General features: G+C 33.7%; 1 protein-coding gene across 5 annotated transcripts; it reads left to right on the top strand.

Moving 5' to 3' along the window:
• Nucleotides 1-2,625: 2,625 nt before the first annotated feature.
• Nucleotides 2,626-16,400, top strand: LOC122316837 (endoribonuclease Dicer homolog 2-like). Of its 5 annotated transcripts, XM_043133648.1 has the most exons (23): nucleotides 2,626-2,785; nucleotides 2,912-3,001; nucleotides 3,379-3,556; nucleotides 4,605-4,718; nucleotides 5,416-5,550; nucleotides 6,633-6,717; nucleotides 6,828-6,892; nucleotides 7,019-7,159; nucleotides 8,010-8,138; nucleotides 8,238-8,385; nucleotides 8,469-8,568; nucleotides 8,998-9,193; nucleotides 9,284-9,444; nucleotides 10,241-10,459; nucleotides 10,572-10,792; nucleotides 10,955-11,232; nucleotides 11,361-11,785; nucleotides 11,925-12,028; nucleotides 12,579-12,775; nucleotides 13,658-13,867; nucleotides 14,517-14,927; nucleotides 15,183-15,461; nucleotides 15,682-16,400. In XM_043133648.1, exons 2-23 carry the CDS (start codon nucleotides 2,931-2,933, stop codon nucleotides 16,036-16,038), a joined length of 4,224 nt encoding a protein of 1,407 aa, XP_042989582.1. In that variant the 5' UTR covers nucleotides 2,626-2,785; nucleotides 2,912-2,930; the 3' UTR covers nucleotides 16,039-16,400. The 5 variants fall into 5 exon arrangements, with proteins under 5 accessions (XP_042989582.1, XP_042989583.1, XP_042989584.1 ...); XM_043133649.1 differs by lacking the exons at nucleotides 2,626-2,785; nucleotides 2,912-3,001 and having other exon boundaries at nucleotides 3,502-3,626; XM_043133650.1 differs by lacking the exons at nucleotides 2,626-2,785; nucleotides 2,912-3,001; nucleotides 3,379-3,556; nucleotides 4,605-4,718; nucleotides 6,633-6,717 and having other exon boundaries at nucleotides 5,533-5,550.
• Nucleotides 16,401-18,137: the final 1,737 nt, after the last annotated feature.

The following is an 18,137-nucleotide window of genomic DNA, read 5'->3' as shown; positions in this document are numbered from 1 at the left end:
GAAGATGAACCCAATGAGTACCACGTGGATCTTGGAGCTTGAAGGATGGCCATGCTAGATGATCTCTAGGCAATAATGCTAGTGAAGCCGGGGGATTCCCCGAGGCTCCGCACTTGAGGGAAGAACCGCAGGCACCGGTCTGGCATGAGCCGTTGCCGTTGCTACCATTAAAGTTCAAAACCGCCGCCATTAAAGTTCTCCCCTGGTGTAACTCCAGGTCAGATTGTCTCTTTGCAGTTGTTTACTATGGTAATCAAAGACTTGCGAACTCAGAAAGCTGTAAGTTTGGATATGCTGGAACCAAACTTAATCGCATCCATGATATCCATGTATGCCCATCATTAATGTTTAAGATGAAGGAACAATCTAAGCCATAACTGTAAAGAGAAATCCATACATAAAAGAGATCGAGAATCAAGCATAAAGGAGGAGAAATTAAACAGGTACACGTAATGATTAATGAAAGTACAAGTAGAATAACCCACAGAACGGGTAAGAGCACCTTAAAATCAGCGATTTTCTCCGAATAGTACTCACATAGTCACAAGAGCAAGGCGGCAAGGAATTTAAAAATAAAAACAAAACATCTAATTACAAGTATAACTATAAATTAGTATATGTATTAATCTAATATGATTAGTTAAAAAATAAATTTTATTAAAAAAATATTAATTTAAATTTTAAATATAAAAAAATTAATATTAATATTCAAATTAACGTGTAATTTTACTTATCTATAATAAAACTCGAATAGGATAATATTGTCCCACCGCTGGAGGTTCTGCTGGAAGTTACTGTTGAGATTAGTTTATTTATTTTGTGTTTAAAAAATATTTTTTAATAATATTATAATTCTTTAAAAAATATTTAAAAGTAATAAAAAATACATATAAAATAAAATTAAAAAATTATTAAAAATCACCAACTTTAGCTTTCAGCGAGGGCGGTGGGCGTAGCATGATCCTGCAATTATTAGCGGCACAATTTCTCCACCAATATATTCCGAATGAAAGGGAATAAAATTATTAGCGGCATGATTTCTGCACCCATATATGTTTCTTTATTTTTTTATTTTTTGTTTTGAGTTGTAAACTACATTTATTGAACACAAATCAAGACCCTTCGTTATACAGATTTAATTAACTACATCATTTAAATTTAGTAAAAGACTCAAAACATTTTAGTTATTCAATAAAAAATTATTTAATAATCAAATTCAGTAGTTGAATAATAATAGTTAGACCATTGGTATTAGTTTATGCATATGTATATATAAAAATATATTTTTTGAATACTGACTTTGCTATTTAAGAAAAACTTCCACATTAAATTATGTATTTTTGAGTAAAAATAATAATAAAATATTATTTTTTATTATTAACTTTTTTGCTTAAAATTAATTTGTTTATATATTTTTGTAATTAGTATCTACTACATACATTTGGCATTAATAATACAAATATAATAATAAAAAAATAGAGGAAAGGATTGTGAGATAGAAAGTGGGAAGAGAGAGAAATAATTAATAAAATAATATTTAAATAATGAATAGCGATCTTCAAATTTACATAGACATTATTTATAACTATGCAAAATATAAAAATACATAATCCAATGTAAAAGAATTTAAACTCATATTATGTAAATATAACTTTACATATGCAAATATATAATCCAATACCACTTATCTTATAATTCATTTTCATAATTAACCAATTCAACCATTCCCTTTTGATTGGTTAAAACAAATTTCAATTTTATAAAACTATCATTCATTATACCCTTTATTTAATATAACAAAAAAGCTAGGTTTATCGAGATATGGGTCCCGATTAGGTGTCTATTTATTTTTTTATTTAATGATTAAAGAAATATTTTTAAATAATATTATAATTTTTTTAAAAAAATATTTAAGAATATAAAAAAATTAATTAAAATATATATATATTTTTATCTTCACAAGACCACACTCGTGCTACGTCATGTGAGTACTGCTCTTAATATAAACTTATAAAATAATTATATGCAATTTTCTAAGGAATGTTGTAAAATGTAAGACCAATAACAATTTAACACTATTTATACACCAATGGCAATAATAATAATAATAATTTATTTTATTTTAATTAAGATTTAAAATAATTATTTTAGTAAATTAAATAATTGTACAGAATAGACAAAAATGACGTAGTAAACAGAAATCATAAATTATTGAAGCTCGGAGCAGAGAGCGTAGGAAAGTGAGGTGATAGATTAGGGGGCAGGTGGGGTCTGTCATCTGTGTCTTTCCACTTGCGAACTTCGTAACAATAATAATGATTTATTTATATTTAAAATTTAAATTAATATTATTTTTTATCATTCACATTATATTAATATATAAATTACTGTAATTATATTTTTGGCTTTGTACAAGGCAGCCTGGGCAAGTTTTCAACCCGAAGGAGTAAAGGCTGTACAGCAATTTTCTAAGTCTTCAAATAAGAGTAATCTACAGTCATACGTATTTTCTATATTTTATATTTATATGATTAGTTGGATTAATTTTTTTAATATATAATTAATCATATCATTAAAATGTATAAAAAAATCCATAAAAATGACTCCAAATATATACCTGCAGCGCACTTTTTATTCCACAGACTGCAGCGCGCTTTTTCCTCAAACAGCTGGAATCACCCCCTACTACCATACAGCTTGGAATTCTCGTCTGCATTCATTCTCTCTCTTTTCCCTTCAATCACTTTCTGCATGAACCACTGAATTTTCGAGTTCTCAACTTTGGGTTAGATTTATTTACTTTCATTTGATATCTCTTTTGTTTATAGTCTCTATAGAGTTGGTTTTGATGTATTTTTTCATTGCATTTCGTTGGAGATTAATCTGTTCTGTTCGATGAATGATGGTGTAGAGGGCGAAAAGGAGAAACCATGGAATCTGTTACTGTCTTAGGAGGTGGATCCCAGCATCCATCTGTTGATCCTCTCTCATTTGCCAGAAGGTGGTTCCTCAATTTTCTCTTTTATTGTTTGGTTGATGAGAAAATACATATATATATATATATATATATATATATATATATAAATGAGCAGAAAATTAAATATCCGGCTGTTGTTTCGGATGAGTGCTGGATGGGTTCTCATTTTCGTTTTTCATTGTTTGGTTATGGGAAATGAAGGAAGATATTGTACCAAAAATGGGTTTTTGTTTTCTTCTTAAGTTTCTGTTTGCCTTCATATCCCAGATAAGCGTTCATCAAGAGTTTCTGAAGTTGTTATCATTTTGATCTCTCTATGTTGTCGGTGGGTGTGTGTGTTAAATTTGGGCCAAAAAAAAAAAAAAAAAAATTTTTAAGGTATGTTGTTATTGTTGTTGCAGTTATCAGCTTGAAGCGCTGGAGATATCAATCAAGCAGAACACTATAGTGTTCTTGGAGACGGGTTCCGGCAAGACTCTTATTGCCATCATGCTTCTGCGCAGCTATGCCTATCTTCTCCGCAAGCCCTCACCTTTCATTGCAGTCTTCTTAGTTCCCCAAGTTGTATTGGTCTCTCAAGTATGGCAACTGCTACCTGATCCCTATCCTTCTCTTCATGCATGCACTCACATGTATGCATTACGCATAGGTATATGCTTGCTTATGTGTGCACGAGGAATATGTAAATCGATGACAATTCTAAATTCCACACTCTCATCTCACATTCTTGCCAATACGACGAAGATTGCCCATCAACATTTGAGTTTTTCTTAAAAAAATAAACGATGATCAAGGGTGATACATTTTATATAGTGGGATGAGAATTTAATATTCAGCATTAGTCATAAATTAGACGCCTTTGGTTTGAGAGAATTTTCCAAAATTTTGTTTAGGTTTTCAAGAACCTTAAAAAATTCAAACCTAACGGCTAACATCTTCAAATCTCATTTTTTATTTTTTGCCGCTTTGCTGCTCTAGTTTGTGCAGCTTAAGCTATGAGATTGCCCTACATTTACCTGTGAAAAAATCATAATACTCATAAAAAAATCTCAAAAAAACGCATTGTCAACTTTTTATCCAATCATTACCCAAACACAGTATCAAAACCACTTTTACAAATACCAAAACAAAAAATGCTCTAAAACAATTATATTCTAGCATCGTTTCAACTCTACCTATCCACTTTAGAAACTCCCAAACAAAACTTATTTTTCAAAAAAAGAAAAAAAAATTAAACTTTCTCACTCCTATTCCAAAACTCAAGAAATAAGACATCTAAAAAAATTTTCAAGCATTTTCAATCATTCTCAAAATATTTTATAGCCAAACATGTAATAAACATAGCCAAACAAGACATCTCAGAAGAAAAGGAAAGAAATTTGGTTTTTAAAAAACAAAAAGGAGAAAAGGAAAGAAAATTTTAATTTCATGTGCATCATGCATCCTAATGGCATTTGAGATTGTCAGGTTTGGGTTTTCAAATTAATTTAAAGGATCCTTATGTTTGATATTGAAGCTGGAATTCAGAAATCTCTCACTTCTTATATTAATCATGGGTAGGAAATTCTGGAATTATGAATTTTTGGATATAAGCCAAAATTCATTTTTTTTCTCTGTTTATTTTTAGCAAGGCGAGGCCGTGAAAATGCACACTGACTTGAATGTGGGCATGTATTGCGGAGAAATGGGAGTTGACTATTGGGATGCTGCTATATGGAAGAAACACATAGAAAAACATGAGGTAGGAATTTTCATATTCACTTCAATTAGAGGAAAAGATCATGTGTGTATATTTGATCTAAGAATCTACTACACTTGGTTCTGACCTTTTCCATGTTCTCAAGATATTCAGTTCACAAGTTCACTACATCTACGATAGAATGTGCTAATTCTTTTTTGTTTCCAGATTTTGTTCCATGAAAAAATTCAAATTTTCTCGAAAGCATTTATTTACCACTTTCTTAAAAATGCACAATGCTGGACTTTGACAGCCAGAAGCCATTAAATAAAAGGTGTAAATTTGCTAAAACATGTTTTTTTCTGAAAGTATTTATCAACATTTAGCTGATAATTGTGGTCTGATGAGGGTACTTATAAAAAGAAAATTATGGTCTGAGGAGGATTGTGATGGTCTGATCATTTCTTGCTTACTAACTTTTATGGTAGAAATGTTTTAATTGTTTGTATGAAGGTGCTCTTACTCAGTAACTTTTGTGGTCAAACTTAGTGTAATTTCTGTACATTAGTAACTGGCAGCAGAACAATCAGTGCCACTATGATCTTTGCATCAAATGGTTATTTCCACCCCACATAAACAAGTAGTGGGGAATAGGATAGTGTGTTTAATTCCACGTAGGTGTGTAAGTTTTATGTCAAAAGCTAAAATCAATCAGTTATAATTACAATTGGTTTATTAGTTTATGTTTTCTTTCTTCCAGGTGCTTGTAATGACACCTGCAATTTTGCTTGCTGGCTTGAGGCATAGCTTTTTCAAATTAAGCATGATAAAGGTTTTAATAATTGATGAATGTCACCATGCCAGGCGTAAGCACCCTTATGCTTGCATTATGAAGGTAAGTTGCCTATATTTTCTTCTTTCTTTATTGCGAGTCCATCTCCAGCCATTAATGATTATATTTGTGCCAAGTTTTTATCCATTGGAAAATTCTCTGATAAATTAGGTTTGGCTGCCTAATTTTGTGTGGATAATCTTTCTTTTGTTGTGTGAAATCATTCTACCTCCATGTTGCAAATTCTGTCTCCAATTTTATTTCATTGGGAAAAACGTTTCTCTTTTCTTGCATTTCTTGACATGTATCAGAAGATGGAGAAGCCATTCATCAGAGTAATACTGAACAAGAGATTTAAAACTGCCTATTTGGACTTCTTTAATTTCTTTTAATGCATACGTGAGCTTTTTCTTTGGGATTTCTATTTTTCAATCTTACGAGTATCTGTATCCTAAACTGACTGGTCTGTAAGATTGTGAATATAAACATGTGCGATTATCTTGTATGTATTTTGGAGGCCAGATACATCATGATACTGGGATTTACCTTGCCATAAAGCTTGAGTTAAGGGTGCTAGTAAAATTTTAGTATTACTAATTTATCTAGAACACTGGTATCTTCATATAGGCTGTTGGGTCTTGGGCATATCTTTCACTGATTAGGTGGTTAAGTATTTTTGGTGGCTGCTGTCAAGTCAATAGCCAAAACATTCACTATTATTGTTATTTCACAGAAGAGATGACCATATTGGAAGATTTTGGATTATGTCTTATTGAAGGCTTGTTCATGGATTGGTTATTGTGTCATCAAGATTTTGTTATATTTTGTGGTAACGTCTTTGCAATCTTATTGATATTGGAAAATGAGGTGGTTTTTATTTTTTATTTTTTTATTTTTTATTTTATTTTAAATATATTGGAGAGCAGGTAAAATGCATGATATTTAGAAGGTTTTGTACTTACAATGCATGCAATCGTTGGATGTTGTTGTATTGAAGTTGCCATTCTCGTTTGGTTGATTTGTCACTGATGATATGACTGGAATTTCACGTTGCATTATATTCCAGTATATTTAAAACATATGTATTTGTTGTATGTAAAACACATGCCTTTGCCATTGTCAAAGCTTCTGGAATGCATTTTCAGGAGTTCTATCACCGTCAACTAAGGTCTGAAATATCCGAACTTCCTAGAATACTTGGAATGACTGCTTCTCCCATAAAAACAAAAAGTACGCAACCTTTGATAATAGCTTATACTAATTGTAACTTTATACTCTCTGCTTGGCAATGAATATAAATATTTTGATTTCTAACCTTTTTCCCCTTCGTATGGATATAGGTGGAGTGTCAGAATTCTCTTTTTGGGAAAAGATTAAGGAACTTGAGACCCTGATGAATTCAAAGGTTGCTTCTGCTGTGTCTGGATTCTTCCTCAGTTTGTTTGTGGATTGTTCATTTGCCTAATGATTGTGTTAGTTTCATGGGTAAATAATTTATTGACTTTTGTTATTATTATCTTGTTGGTTGAAGGTTTATACCTGTGCTAGTGAATCTGTGCTTGCTCAATTTATACCATTTTCAACTCCGAAGTTTAAGGTTTATAGGCACAAGGAAATCCCTTGTAGCTTATATGCACATTTAGCTATTCAATTGCAGAGTTTGAAAGAAAAGGTGAGCACATTTTATGAATGTCATGTAATAAATTCTATTCTATATGGACATGTAAAATGGATTAGATATAATTCTGGAGTTTGATTCCAATTTAGAAAATTGTGTTGAAAACCACCATGCTAGGTGTTTTGTTGTGCTTGGAACCTTTGCACTTCCACATTTAGTTGTAACTTCCATTCTGTGTATAATGTCAATTATTGGTATGTGACACCGTATACTAAGTGATGTATTTTAGGTGTTATATGGGATCCCACATTGTTTTGGAGGGAGAACTTATTGCTTTTTATAATTATTCCAATAAGGCTCCAATTGTACCATTGATTAGTTCTTTTGGAGTAAGACCAAAATGTGGCTTGGGCCTTCTCCTAGGGCATTACAAATGTGTGTGTGTGTGTGTGTTTTTTTTGTTTTTTTTTTTTTTTTTTTTTTTTTAATGTCAGGAAACCTCTCCAAGGTGAGCTGGATCCTTGCTAATAATGTGAGACTTGAGCTGTGTCACATATGATGGAATGGCCCGACAAGAACATTGGAAATTTAAGGGGGAAGATTGTGATACCCTATATTGAGTGATGTGTGTAGGTGGTATATGAGATCCCACATTGCTTGGTTGGGAGAAAGTCTTGCTCTTTATAATGATTCCAATGGGGCTCCAACTATACCATGGACTAGTCCTTTCGGAGTAGGGCCCAAATGATGCTTGGGCCTTCCCTTGGGGGACATGGTATATGCCATGTAGTCATTTTGTTATCCTTTTTATTTTTTATTTTTTTTATTACATGTCTGTATGTTTAACTTGAAAGGGCTAGTTTGCTTTGTGGAAAGAACTAACAGTTGAGTTGGTTCTCCTCAGCACGAACTCTCTCTGAAGAAGTCTGATCTTGTAGAATCTGCTATAGATTCCATAAGCAAAAATATAGCGAAGGTTTTTTCAGCTTTGATATTCTGTTTGGATGAACTTGGTGTTTGGCTGGCTCTAAAGGTACTAATTTGTCAGTCTTTGTTCTCTATGATTTTGGATTCACTCTATTAATGGCAATGGCTTAGCTGACATCAAATTGGTTGTGTATCTCTGAAACAGGCTGCACAGTCCTTTTCATGTTTTGATTCTGACTTGTGCACTGAAGCTGACTCAATTCCATGGGGTAAACTGGATGTTTTTGGTGAGAAAATTGTTAAACATTTCAGTTTGGACACTTTCCATGCATTTTCAACTTACATTCCATCAGGTACCTTAAATCTGAAGAAATGCTGTTGATTTGTTTTTCCATTGTAGATTACTTCCATTCATTCTTTCTTTTCTTTTATTTAGGTTCAGACTGGTCTATCGGTAATGATGTTAAAGCTAATATGGACACAGGGCTTCTAACTTCAAAAGTTGTCTGTCTTATTGACTCGCTTCTTGAATACAGGTTCTCCTGCCATGCTTCATCATTATCTTTGTGAAACTTGATAAATGCCATTTTATATCTAATTAAAATGCCTGGAGTCCAGCCTCATCGATTTGCACTCTCAAATAACTGAAACTTTCCAAGCATTTGTTCCCACGCTTGTAGGAACATTGACTTCTCTAACATAATAATAATTTGAAGGAGGCATGAATGAGCTAGTTTAAGTTTGTTGCAAACCTATGTCAATCAATTTTGATAAAGCTGAGCTCTTTTCCATAAATCCTATGTAGGGTATTGCTCATACGTAATCTGTAGTTCTCAATTCTAGAAAAGTAATGGGTTGGCCAGAGTTTGAAACTTGCATTTAATTTTTTTGGTCTTTTTCATTAAACTCGTCTATGTAATTGAAACATTCATTCCTAACATTTTCCATGAATTATGTGAATTCAGATATATAAAAGATATCAGATGTATAGTCTTTGTGGAAAGGATCGTTACAGCCATTGTATTACATTCTCTTTTGGAGGAGTTGCTTCCAAAATACTGCAGCTGGAATTCTAAATACATTGCAGGGAGCAACTCTCAGTTGCAATCACAGACAAGGAAAAACCAAAATGAAATTGTGCAAGAATTTCGGAAAGGCATGGTATGTTTTTTTTCTTCGTCCACAGAGCTTCAGAATGATGTGCTAATCACCAATTTCCTTGTTTGACTGTGGTCTGAAATGTGTCCATAGGTGAACGTCATTGTTGCAACATCAATTCTTGAAGAGGGTTTAGATGTTCAAAGCTGCAACTTGGTTATTAGATTTGACCCTTCTGCCACTGTTTGTAGTTTCATACAGTCCAGGGGCCGAGCTAGAATGAAACATTCAGATTACATTTTAATGGTTAAGAGGTAACATTCTTTTAATTATCATACACCTTTTAACCCTGGTTCATTCAGGAACATGAGTTTTGAAAACTTCTGAAAATTTCTACCTGAATTTTGTTTCCAATTTTAAGTCTAAGGCCATGTTTGGGAAGTGAGATGAGTCGAGAACATTCTATCTCATCTCACAAGAAATGATATTTGCAGTCGGTGAAGTGCGCAAGCGCCGCACAATCTCTTTGAATAAAATGAGTAAATATAAGATATTCATTAAAAAAACTAATTTTTTAATAGTGGACCCCATTCTTTTTCATAAAGATTGCGCGGCACTTGTGCATTTCATTGTATGTAGCATTACTCCTCATTTCAAAACTTCTAATAATTTCCTTCCCAAATATCACTTAAACACATAATACATTTCAATTTCAAATCTTCAACTTTTTTTCATTGAACCATTAATCATTACAACTTTTCTAAACTTCCAAACAAAACACAAAAAATAATATTACCTTTTCAATTTTTAAAACAAAAGTAATATTAAAAATAATATTTAACAATTTTTTAACTTTATAGTATTTTTATTGAATTTTCTCTCTCCACTTTCCCAAAGCCTAATAAAACATCTTACTTCAGACCAGTTCACTATTCACATAATTCTCATCTTATCTCATTACCCAAGCATACCCTAAGAGTGCGCCACTAATTTCTCTCCCTAATAATCTTTGGATTTACTAGTTCTTCCTGGGAAGAAAATGCCGAGCTGACTTATTTATAACGTATATGGTTCACTCAGTGTACAATATTGTCTTTTCATAATCTACAGTGAGGATTGCGCTACTCTATCTCGACTGGAGAAATATCTTGCTAGTGGAGATATCATGAGAAAGGCATCATTACGCCATGCTTCGCTTCCTTGCTCACCTCTTCAAACTGATTTAGATGATGAGAAATTTTATCGTGTTGAAAGCACTGAAGCGACTGTGACTCTTTCTTCTAGTGTTAGTTTGATATTCTTCTATTGTTCACGGCTCCCTTCTGATTGGTTTGTTATTCTTCATTATTAATCTTTATTTCCAATGGGGCTATTGTTCATTAAATTGTTAACTTCAAATTTTCTGTGATTTGAGCTGATGTCTTTCTTTTATCTTCTCTAGCTATTTTAAACCAGCTCCCAGGTGGGATCAGAAGACTTGCACTTTATATCTTCCCAAGAGCTGTCCTTTACAAAACATTGTTTTACAAGGAAACATCAATGCTAAAATTCTGAAGCAAACTGCCTGCCTTGAAGCATGCAAGCAACTTCACGAGATTGGTGCTTTGACCGATAATCTTGTTCCAGATATTGTTGTGGAAGAAGCTGATGCTGAAGCAAGTGGTAATATATTTATATTGTCTTTATTAATGCATGCAATGAATCTATACTCTTGATGTTCTTTACAAGACAGAGAACCCTTGCATTTTTTTTTTTTTCACCAGTAAATTTTTTGAACCTTTTCATGATTTCTACTATTCCTATCTGTAACTGTTTAATGCACAGGGAACGAACCTTATATTGATGAGCAACCGTGTTACTTCTCACCTGAACTGGTTGGTCGCTGGCCAAAGGATTCCGATATGAAAATGAAGTATCATTGCTACCTGATTGAGTTGAAGCAGAGCTTTGTATATGACATTCCAGTTAATGATATTGTCCTTGTCATGAAAAATGAGCTAGGATCTGAGGTTGGAAGCACGCATTTTGACTTGGACATTGACAGGGGTAGTTTGACAGTGAACTTTAAATATGTAGGAGTTATTTATCTTAGACCAGATCAAGTAACTCTCTCTCTCTCTCTCTCTCTCTACACACACACGTATCTATTTTCTTTGCTTTAATTTGTTTGTATAAGTGGTATGTAAAATAATAAAGGAATTTGTTTCTCTTTGTGAAACTTTATTTGCAGGTCCTTTTGTGTAGAAGGTTTCAGATAACTCTATTAAGAGTTCTTATAGATCGCAATTTGAACAAGTTAAAAGAATGTTTGGATGGAGAGTTGTTGGGAGATGAGACTGATTATCTTTTGCTCCCAGCCACTGGCAAACATCAGAGACCTTTGATCATTGATTGGCTTTGTGTTACTTCTGTGCTTTTTTCGTGTGAAAAGTTTTGTGAATATCACTTAAATTGTTATTTGCCCAAGGGTTGTGCTCGTAGTCTGCAAACCAAAGATGGTCCTGTATGCATTTGCCTGCTTCAAAATTCTTTGGTCTGCACCCCACACAATGGTAATGTGTATTGCATAACTGGGATTTTGGGAATGAATGCAAATTCATGTCTGACCCTTCGGGATGGCAGAATCATGACCTACAAGAAGTACTTTGAAGAACGGTATGTTCTTATTGACTCTTGTTGGAAAAAAATAACATTGTTCTTTAATTTGAATGGAATATGTTCCAAAAAAATGGATGGAATATGTTATATTTGTGCAGTGTTAAATTATAATTAATCTGAATCTTTGAAAATGCAGGCATGGCATCAAGCTGTGTTTTGATCATGAATCATTGGTTAATGGGAGACCCATTTTTCAGGTGCAAAATTACCTTCAAAGATGCAGAAAGCAGAAAGAGAAAGGTTTAAAATTCTCTTTTCCCATATGTTACGTTCTCATCCTTTCTTTTGCACAAGCAAAGCTTGCCAAAAGTCATTGGTGATTTTCCTGTTCTTTGTGCCTCTACTCTCTCAAAATATTAGCGTGAACTATTCTATGATTCTATTGGACATGGTTTCAGTTCAAGTACTAGTCTTGTTGGTTCTACCCTTTATTTGGCCTATGGTTTGTATAAAATGGATGCATACTTCTTTACTAATTTGAATGAAGATTTGCCTTTTTTTTTTTTTTTCCACTAGTCTTTGTATTTCACATAGTTCTTTAGACTCCGTGTTGTGTTGGTTTTGGACTCTTGTCCAATCCTTTTGATTAAAACAAAATGGATTATGCCAGCTGGTCTGCCCCTCTCCCTAAAAGTCATCTCAATTTACTCCCCAAATACAGGTGATATGCTGTGGGAACAGAGTGAATGCATAGGACACCCTAGAAGAAGTATTTTTGAATAAGCTCTTTGACATGATTAGATCTATGATATTTCTCTATAAGTAAATATTAAATGTTTTATGTTTTCAGGATTGAGTAAGCTGTCGGTTGAATTGCCTCCAGAACTTTGTTCTATAGTTATGTCACCGATACCTGTCTCTATATTTTATTCATTCTCATTTGTTCCTTCAATCTTGCACCGGCTTGAGTCTTTGCTTATAGCTGTCACCTTAAAAAGGATGCTTTTGGATCATGGCTTGCAAAACGATGTCATTCCAGTCTCCAAGGTACATTATCGTTACAAATTTGCTTGTATAGTCGTTGGCATTTATGAACCGAAGTGCCAGTCCATAATGATCTTGTCTCTGTTTTTTTGGCTTATATGATTTTTTTGTCTATTATCATAAGTATTGCACAATAGAGTGATTGTGTGAACAATGGACTTAAGTGAATTACCTTTGCTGTCGAGAACAACTGAGATCAGGCATGCTACTTTTGGAACATTGAAGATAAGTTATCTTTTTGTCCTATACATATTGGTGGATAAAGCATGTGTTCCTGCTCCATTTCATGAAAATATTAGGTATCATTCAAAATAAAATGCGGAACTGATCTTTTTCCTATTTATAGTATTGTATAGCCATATTTACATTGAATTTTTTGCATTGTATATTAGCCACATTTACATTGATTTTTTGCAAACTTAGTTGTAACTCGTACTTTCCACTGAAACTCCACCGTTCATCCAATGCATTATAGCAGATATTCTTTGTACTTAGTTGCTGTGTCAGGAAAGTTATTTAGGCCTTGTTTGGTTACGCAATACAGATGAGATGAGATGTTTTGTTAAAAGTTGAATAAAATATTGTTATAATATAATTTTTTAATATTAGTTTTGTTTTGGGATTTGAAAAAGTTAAATTGTTTATTATATTTTTTGTGGGAATTTGAAAAAGTTATAATAATTATATGAGATGAGATAGTTTGGTTTTTGTTAACCAAACCCCTAGTTACTGGTGACACAACTCCATTCACTGCCGGCCTCCACCCCTCTCTCTTGCCCTCACATTTTGGCCTGATAAACTGTTTCATAAATTTTATTTATCACTGTCATTTAAAGCATGTTGAAATTTTTGTTTGAACTTGTACTGACGATATGTTCATCATAGGTGCTGGAAGCAATTACTACAAAGAACTGCCAAGAGATATTCCACTTGGAGTCCTTAGAAACATTTGGAGACTCTTTTCTCAAATATGCTGCCAGTCAACAGCTTTTCAAGACCTATAAAAATCAGCACGAGGGTGTCCTCAGTGTTAAGAAAGAAAAATTAATTTCGAATGCAGCTCTTTGCAAGTTTGGATGTGACCGCAAACTTCCAGTAATTTCTTTTTTAATGGTTCTTTAAATTTGTGGTTTTTTCATTCTTATGGATTTGTTTTATTTTTCACTTTTATATTTCCTTTTATTAGAGTTATTGATGTTGTTTTGTACATATATATGCCTGCATATGGTCTGTATATTCTGTCCCTTTTGGTACCAAATCAAATACCAATAGAATATTGACTTTATGGTTAACTTGTGGTAGAACTGGTTCTAATCCTCTGGCATATTGCATCTAGGGATGAAGTTCTCAGATATGCCATTCTCTATTTGCTTGTTTCTTGTTGTACTGGCTTGCATGACATTCCTTAATTTCAGTTGAATATCTTTACGTTCAGTTCTAGTATGTATACATTCTGAAGCCCCTTTACTTCCTCTTGCAAATATTGTTGCGCAAGGATCCTGAACTATTGATATGAATTAACTTGCATTATTGCCAGAACCTCCTTCTCCTTCAGAGGACTCGGTTAGAAAAAGTAAAATTAGGCCTTTAACTGCTTCAGATTTCACCATGTTCATCAAAGTTGAATTTTCTTTTGGAACTGCTTTTGTGATGACTATTTTATATTTGCTTAGTTCTCATGATACCTTTAACTTCAGTTTATTTCATTGTATTGTTGACTCACCGTCCAATTTGCAAATTGTAGGGGTTTATTCGTAACGAGTCCTTCAATCCAAAAAAGTGGATCATTCCTGGTGATAGATCTGGGACTTATTCATTAAGTGAGGAGTTGCTTTTTAACACGAGAAAAATCTATATTAAGGAAACTAGGAAGGTGAAGCGTAAATGTGTCGCTGATGTTGTTGAGGCTCTAGTTGGTGCATTACTTTGCACGGGTGGTGAAACGGCAGCCTTATTATTTATGGATTGGTTGGGTATAAAGGTGGATTTTCACATTACACCATACGAAAGGCACTTCCAAGTTCACGCTGAGAAGCTTCTAAATGTAAGACAGTTGGAGTCCCTGCTGAACTACTCGTTTCATGATCACTCTTTGTTAGTGGAAGCATTGACCCATGGTTCTTACATGCTTCCTGAGATTCCAAGATGTTATCAGGTAAATTAGATGGCAATAGAGATGTGAGTCCTGCCACTAATTTCATCAGACAACTTGCACGTTAGCTTCATTTCATTGACCGTATATTTTAACCGAATATGGTAACCACAAAATCATTGCTGTTTGCATTTTCTGATGAAACACAGACACATACTCCTCAAACGTGTCTATCTCTTCACCTCTCTCTTTCTTCTGTTTCAGGAGTTTTAATTTATTTTCATTATTGGAGATGCTAACAATTTGTTACTTGTGCAGCGACTTGAATTTCTTGGGGACGCCGTGTTGGATTATATCATAACTGAGCATTTCTACTATAAATATCCTGGGCTGTCGCCAGAACTACTAACTGATATGAGATCTGCTTCTGTGAATAATGATTGTTATGCACGATCTGCAGTTAAGTGCGGGCTACATAAACACATCCTACATGCCTCACACGAACTCCATAAGCATATAGCTGAAACTGTTTACAACTTTGGGAAGTTATCTTCAGAATCAATGTTTGGATGGGAGTCAGAGACAACTTTCCCAAAGGTTAATTGAGTTTAAGCTTATACATGTGTTTCACCTAACTTGATGCTGGAGTTTGATTTCCTCTTCTTTGCTTATTTTGTTCCTCCCCTTCTCTTCATCCATTCTTTTCCGTTTATTAAAATCCTCACTTCTCTACACGTGGTTAATGCCATAGGTTTTGGCTTTTCAAGTTCATTGATTTTGTTTGAGAAATCATCAGATATTTTGTAATTTATGACAGGTACTTGGTGATGTTATAGAGTCTCTTGCAGGAGCCATTCTTGTTGATTCAAGATTCGATAAGGAGGTGGTCTTTCGCAGTATAAGGCCACTTTTGGAGCCTCTGGTTACACCTGAAACAGTGAAGCCCCATCCTAAAAAGGAGTTGAAAGAGTTATGCCAAAAAGAGCATTACATTATGAATAAACCCATCAAGTCCCGCAACAACGGTCTTACTTCAATTACAATAGAGGTAGAAGCTAAAGGACTCCTATTCAAGTATACGGCTACAGCCAGAGATAAAGAGACGGCAACAAAAGTAGCCTGTAAAAAAGTTTTGGAGTCCATGAAAGTTTTGGTTTTACATGGTAAAAGCTGAACGGATAGATACAAGCGGAGGAAGTTTTGCACTTCGGGAGCAATGGTATATTACCATCTCGAGTTATTAATGTTAGTGTTTTGAGATTTACTTCTTATCAAAGATCTCATCTGGTGTAAAGTGGTTTTGTAATTCATCTTCTTGTTTTTGTTTTGTTAGTGCTACTTGTTACATGGGTGGCTGTGTTTCTAGTTGATAGGGAAAAATTAGCATTCGTATTTATTGGTGCTAAGAACTTGAGAAAGAAAAGGAAGGGATGAATTTGTACTGAATTGTATTGAATGAATTGAATTGATACAAGCAACTTTACATTGTATTTATACTGAAGTAGAGGAATAACAGAACAGAAAAGTTAATGCTTATTCTCTACTTTGACTTTTTCACTTAAATTTCATATTTTCAACGTGTGAGGCTATACTCCGACACCCCACTCAAGATGAACATGAATATTAAAAATGCTCATATTGCGGAGAGTGATGAAAAAGTAAAGAATTAAGTGGCTTGGTAAGTATATCTGCCATAAGTAATCGAGAAGGAAAGTAGAACAATTTGATAAGGTTTTGTTATAGCTTCTCTCGAACAAGATCACAATTAGGGGCGTAATGGGTTTGGTTTGGTCCGGTTTTAGATAAAATTTAAGATTAAACTGGTAATATTGATTTTGCATTTTTTAAAATCGATTACGTGTTGGTTATCTTTTTAAACTGATACTTCCGGTTTTATCGGTTTCGATCCGGTTTTTCAATTTTAATATATTAAGTATATTAGTATTACTAATATATTTATCAAAAGAAATATGTTAAGAATTTATTAAGCAATAAAATGTATTTAATATATATTTTATATTTAAAACATATGATCAAATAAATATTCATGTTTAAGATTAAAATGTTATGATATAAATTATAATATATTATTTCATACATAATTATAAATATTATATATAATATAAAATATATTCTATATAATATTAAAAACTAATAAAATATATATAATATGCGAACTAGTTCGGCCCGAGCCGGTTTTTCGATTTTTTGGTTAATTTTTACACCCTTCATGGCAATCAATTTGGATATGTTTGGTTCTTTCATGTTAGACTAGATTTGTAGCAATGGACATGACAGATTTGCTATCAGCGTCTTATAGTGTTGGTTGAGGATGATTAATCTGTAAATCTTGTAATGCATAAACTAGCCATTGAACTTCACAAGTTGTTGCTACAAGAGCTCGATATTCTGCTTCAGAAGAAGATCAACTGATGGTTGCTTGCTTTTTGAATTTTCATGAGAACAATGACTTGCCCAAGAAAATTGCAAATCCTATAACACTTCTTCTTGTATCACTGCACCCTGCCCAGTCACTGTCTGAGAGGGCCTTAAGTTGAAGTTCTGAAGATGCTGAAAAGAACAAGCCCTGTCCTGGTGTGGCCTTCAAATACCTTAGCATTCTAACTACTGCTTGATAGTGACTAACAGCAAGTTTAGCAAGGAATTGACTTAAGACTTGAATAGAATAAGCAAGGTCTGGTCTTGTGAGTGTTAAGTACAATAACCTGCCAACAAATCTTCTATAAGCTGGTTAATCTTCATAGAGGTTAGGATCATCAGCAGTCAACTTTAGATTAGACTCCATTGGAAAAGCAATAGCCTTTGAACCACTGGTACTCCTGTCTTGAAGAATATCCAATACATACTTTCTTTGGCAAAGAGAAATGCCCGTTTTGGATATTGCTACTTCTAAACCAAGAAAGTATTTTAGTGGCCTCAAATCTTTTATAGTGAATTGATTGAGTAGAAAATCCTTTAAGAGCTGAATTTCTTGCAAACTTTCACTAGTGATGACTTGCAAAAGTTTCGTATTGCAGATTTTACAAATTCGCTCGAGTGGAGGCTTTTGGCCGCTCGAGCGAATTTAGGCAGATTCAAACGCTCGATTGCCGCTCGACAGGGAGCTCGAGCAGGTTGCTTGAAAACAAAGATCGCTCGAGCGGAGCCATTGGCCACTCGAGCGAAATCAGGCAGAGTCGAACGCTCGATGTGCGCTTGATAGGACGCTTGAGCGAAATCAAGCAGAGTTGAACGCTCGATGTGCGCTCGACA

This window comes from Carya illinoinensis, chromosome 7 (genome assembly GCF_018687715.1).
Source record: "Carya illinoinensis cultivar Pawnee chromosome 7, C.illinoinensisPawnee_v1, whole genome shotgun sequence".
NCBI classification, from domain to species: domain Eukaryota; kingdom Viridiplantae; phylum Streptophyta; class Magnoliopsida; order Fagales; family Juglandaceae; genus Carya; species Carya illinoinensis.
This window is presented reverse-complemented; position numbering and strand designations above follow the sequence as displayed.

What these genes read in the sequence shown, in the direction of transcription:
- LOC122316837 (XM_043133648.1), top strand. Translation starts at nt 2,931, where the DNA reads ATGGAATCTGTTACTGTCTTAGGAGGTGGATCCCAGCATCCATCTGTT. An exon ending in GACTCGCTTCTTGAATACAG is followed by an intron (nt 8,569 to 8,997) that starts GTTCTCCTGCCA and finishes ATGTGAATTCAG; the next exon opens with ATATATAAAAGATATCAGAT. An exon ending in AGCTGATGCTGAAGCAAGTG is followed by an intron (nt 10,793 to 10,954) that starts GTAATATATTTA and finishes TTTAATGCACAG; the next exon opens with GGAACGAACCTTATATTGAT.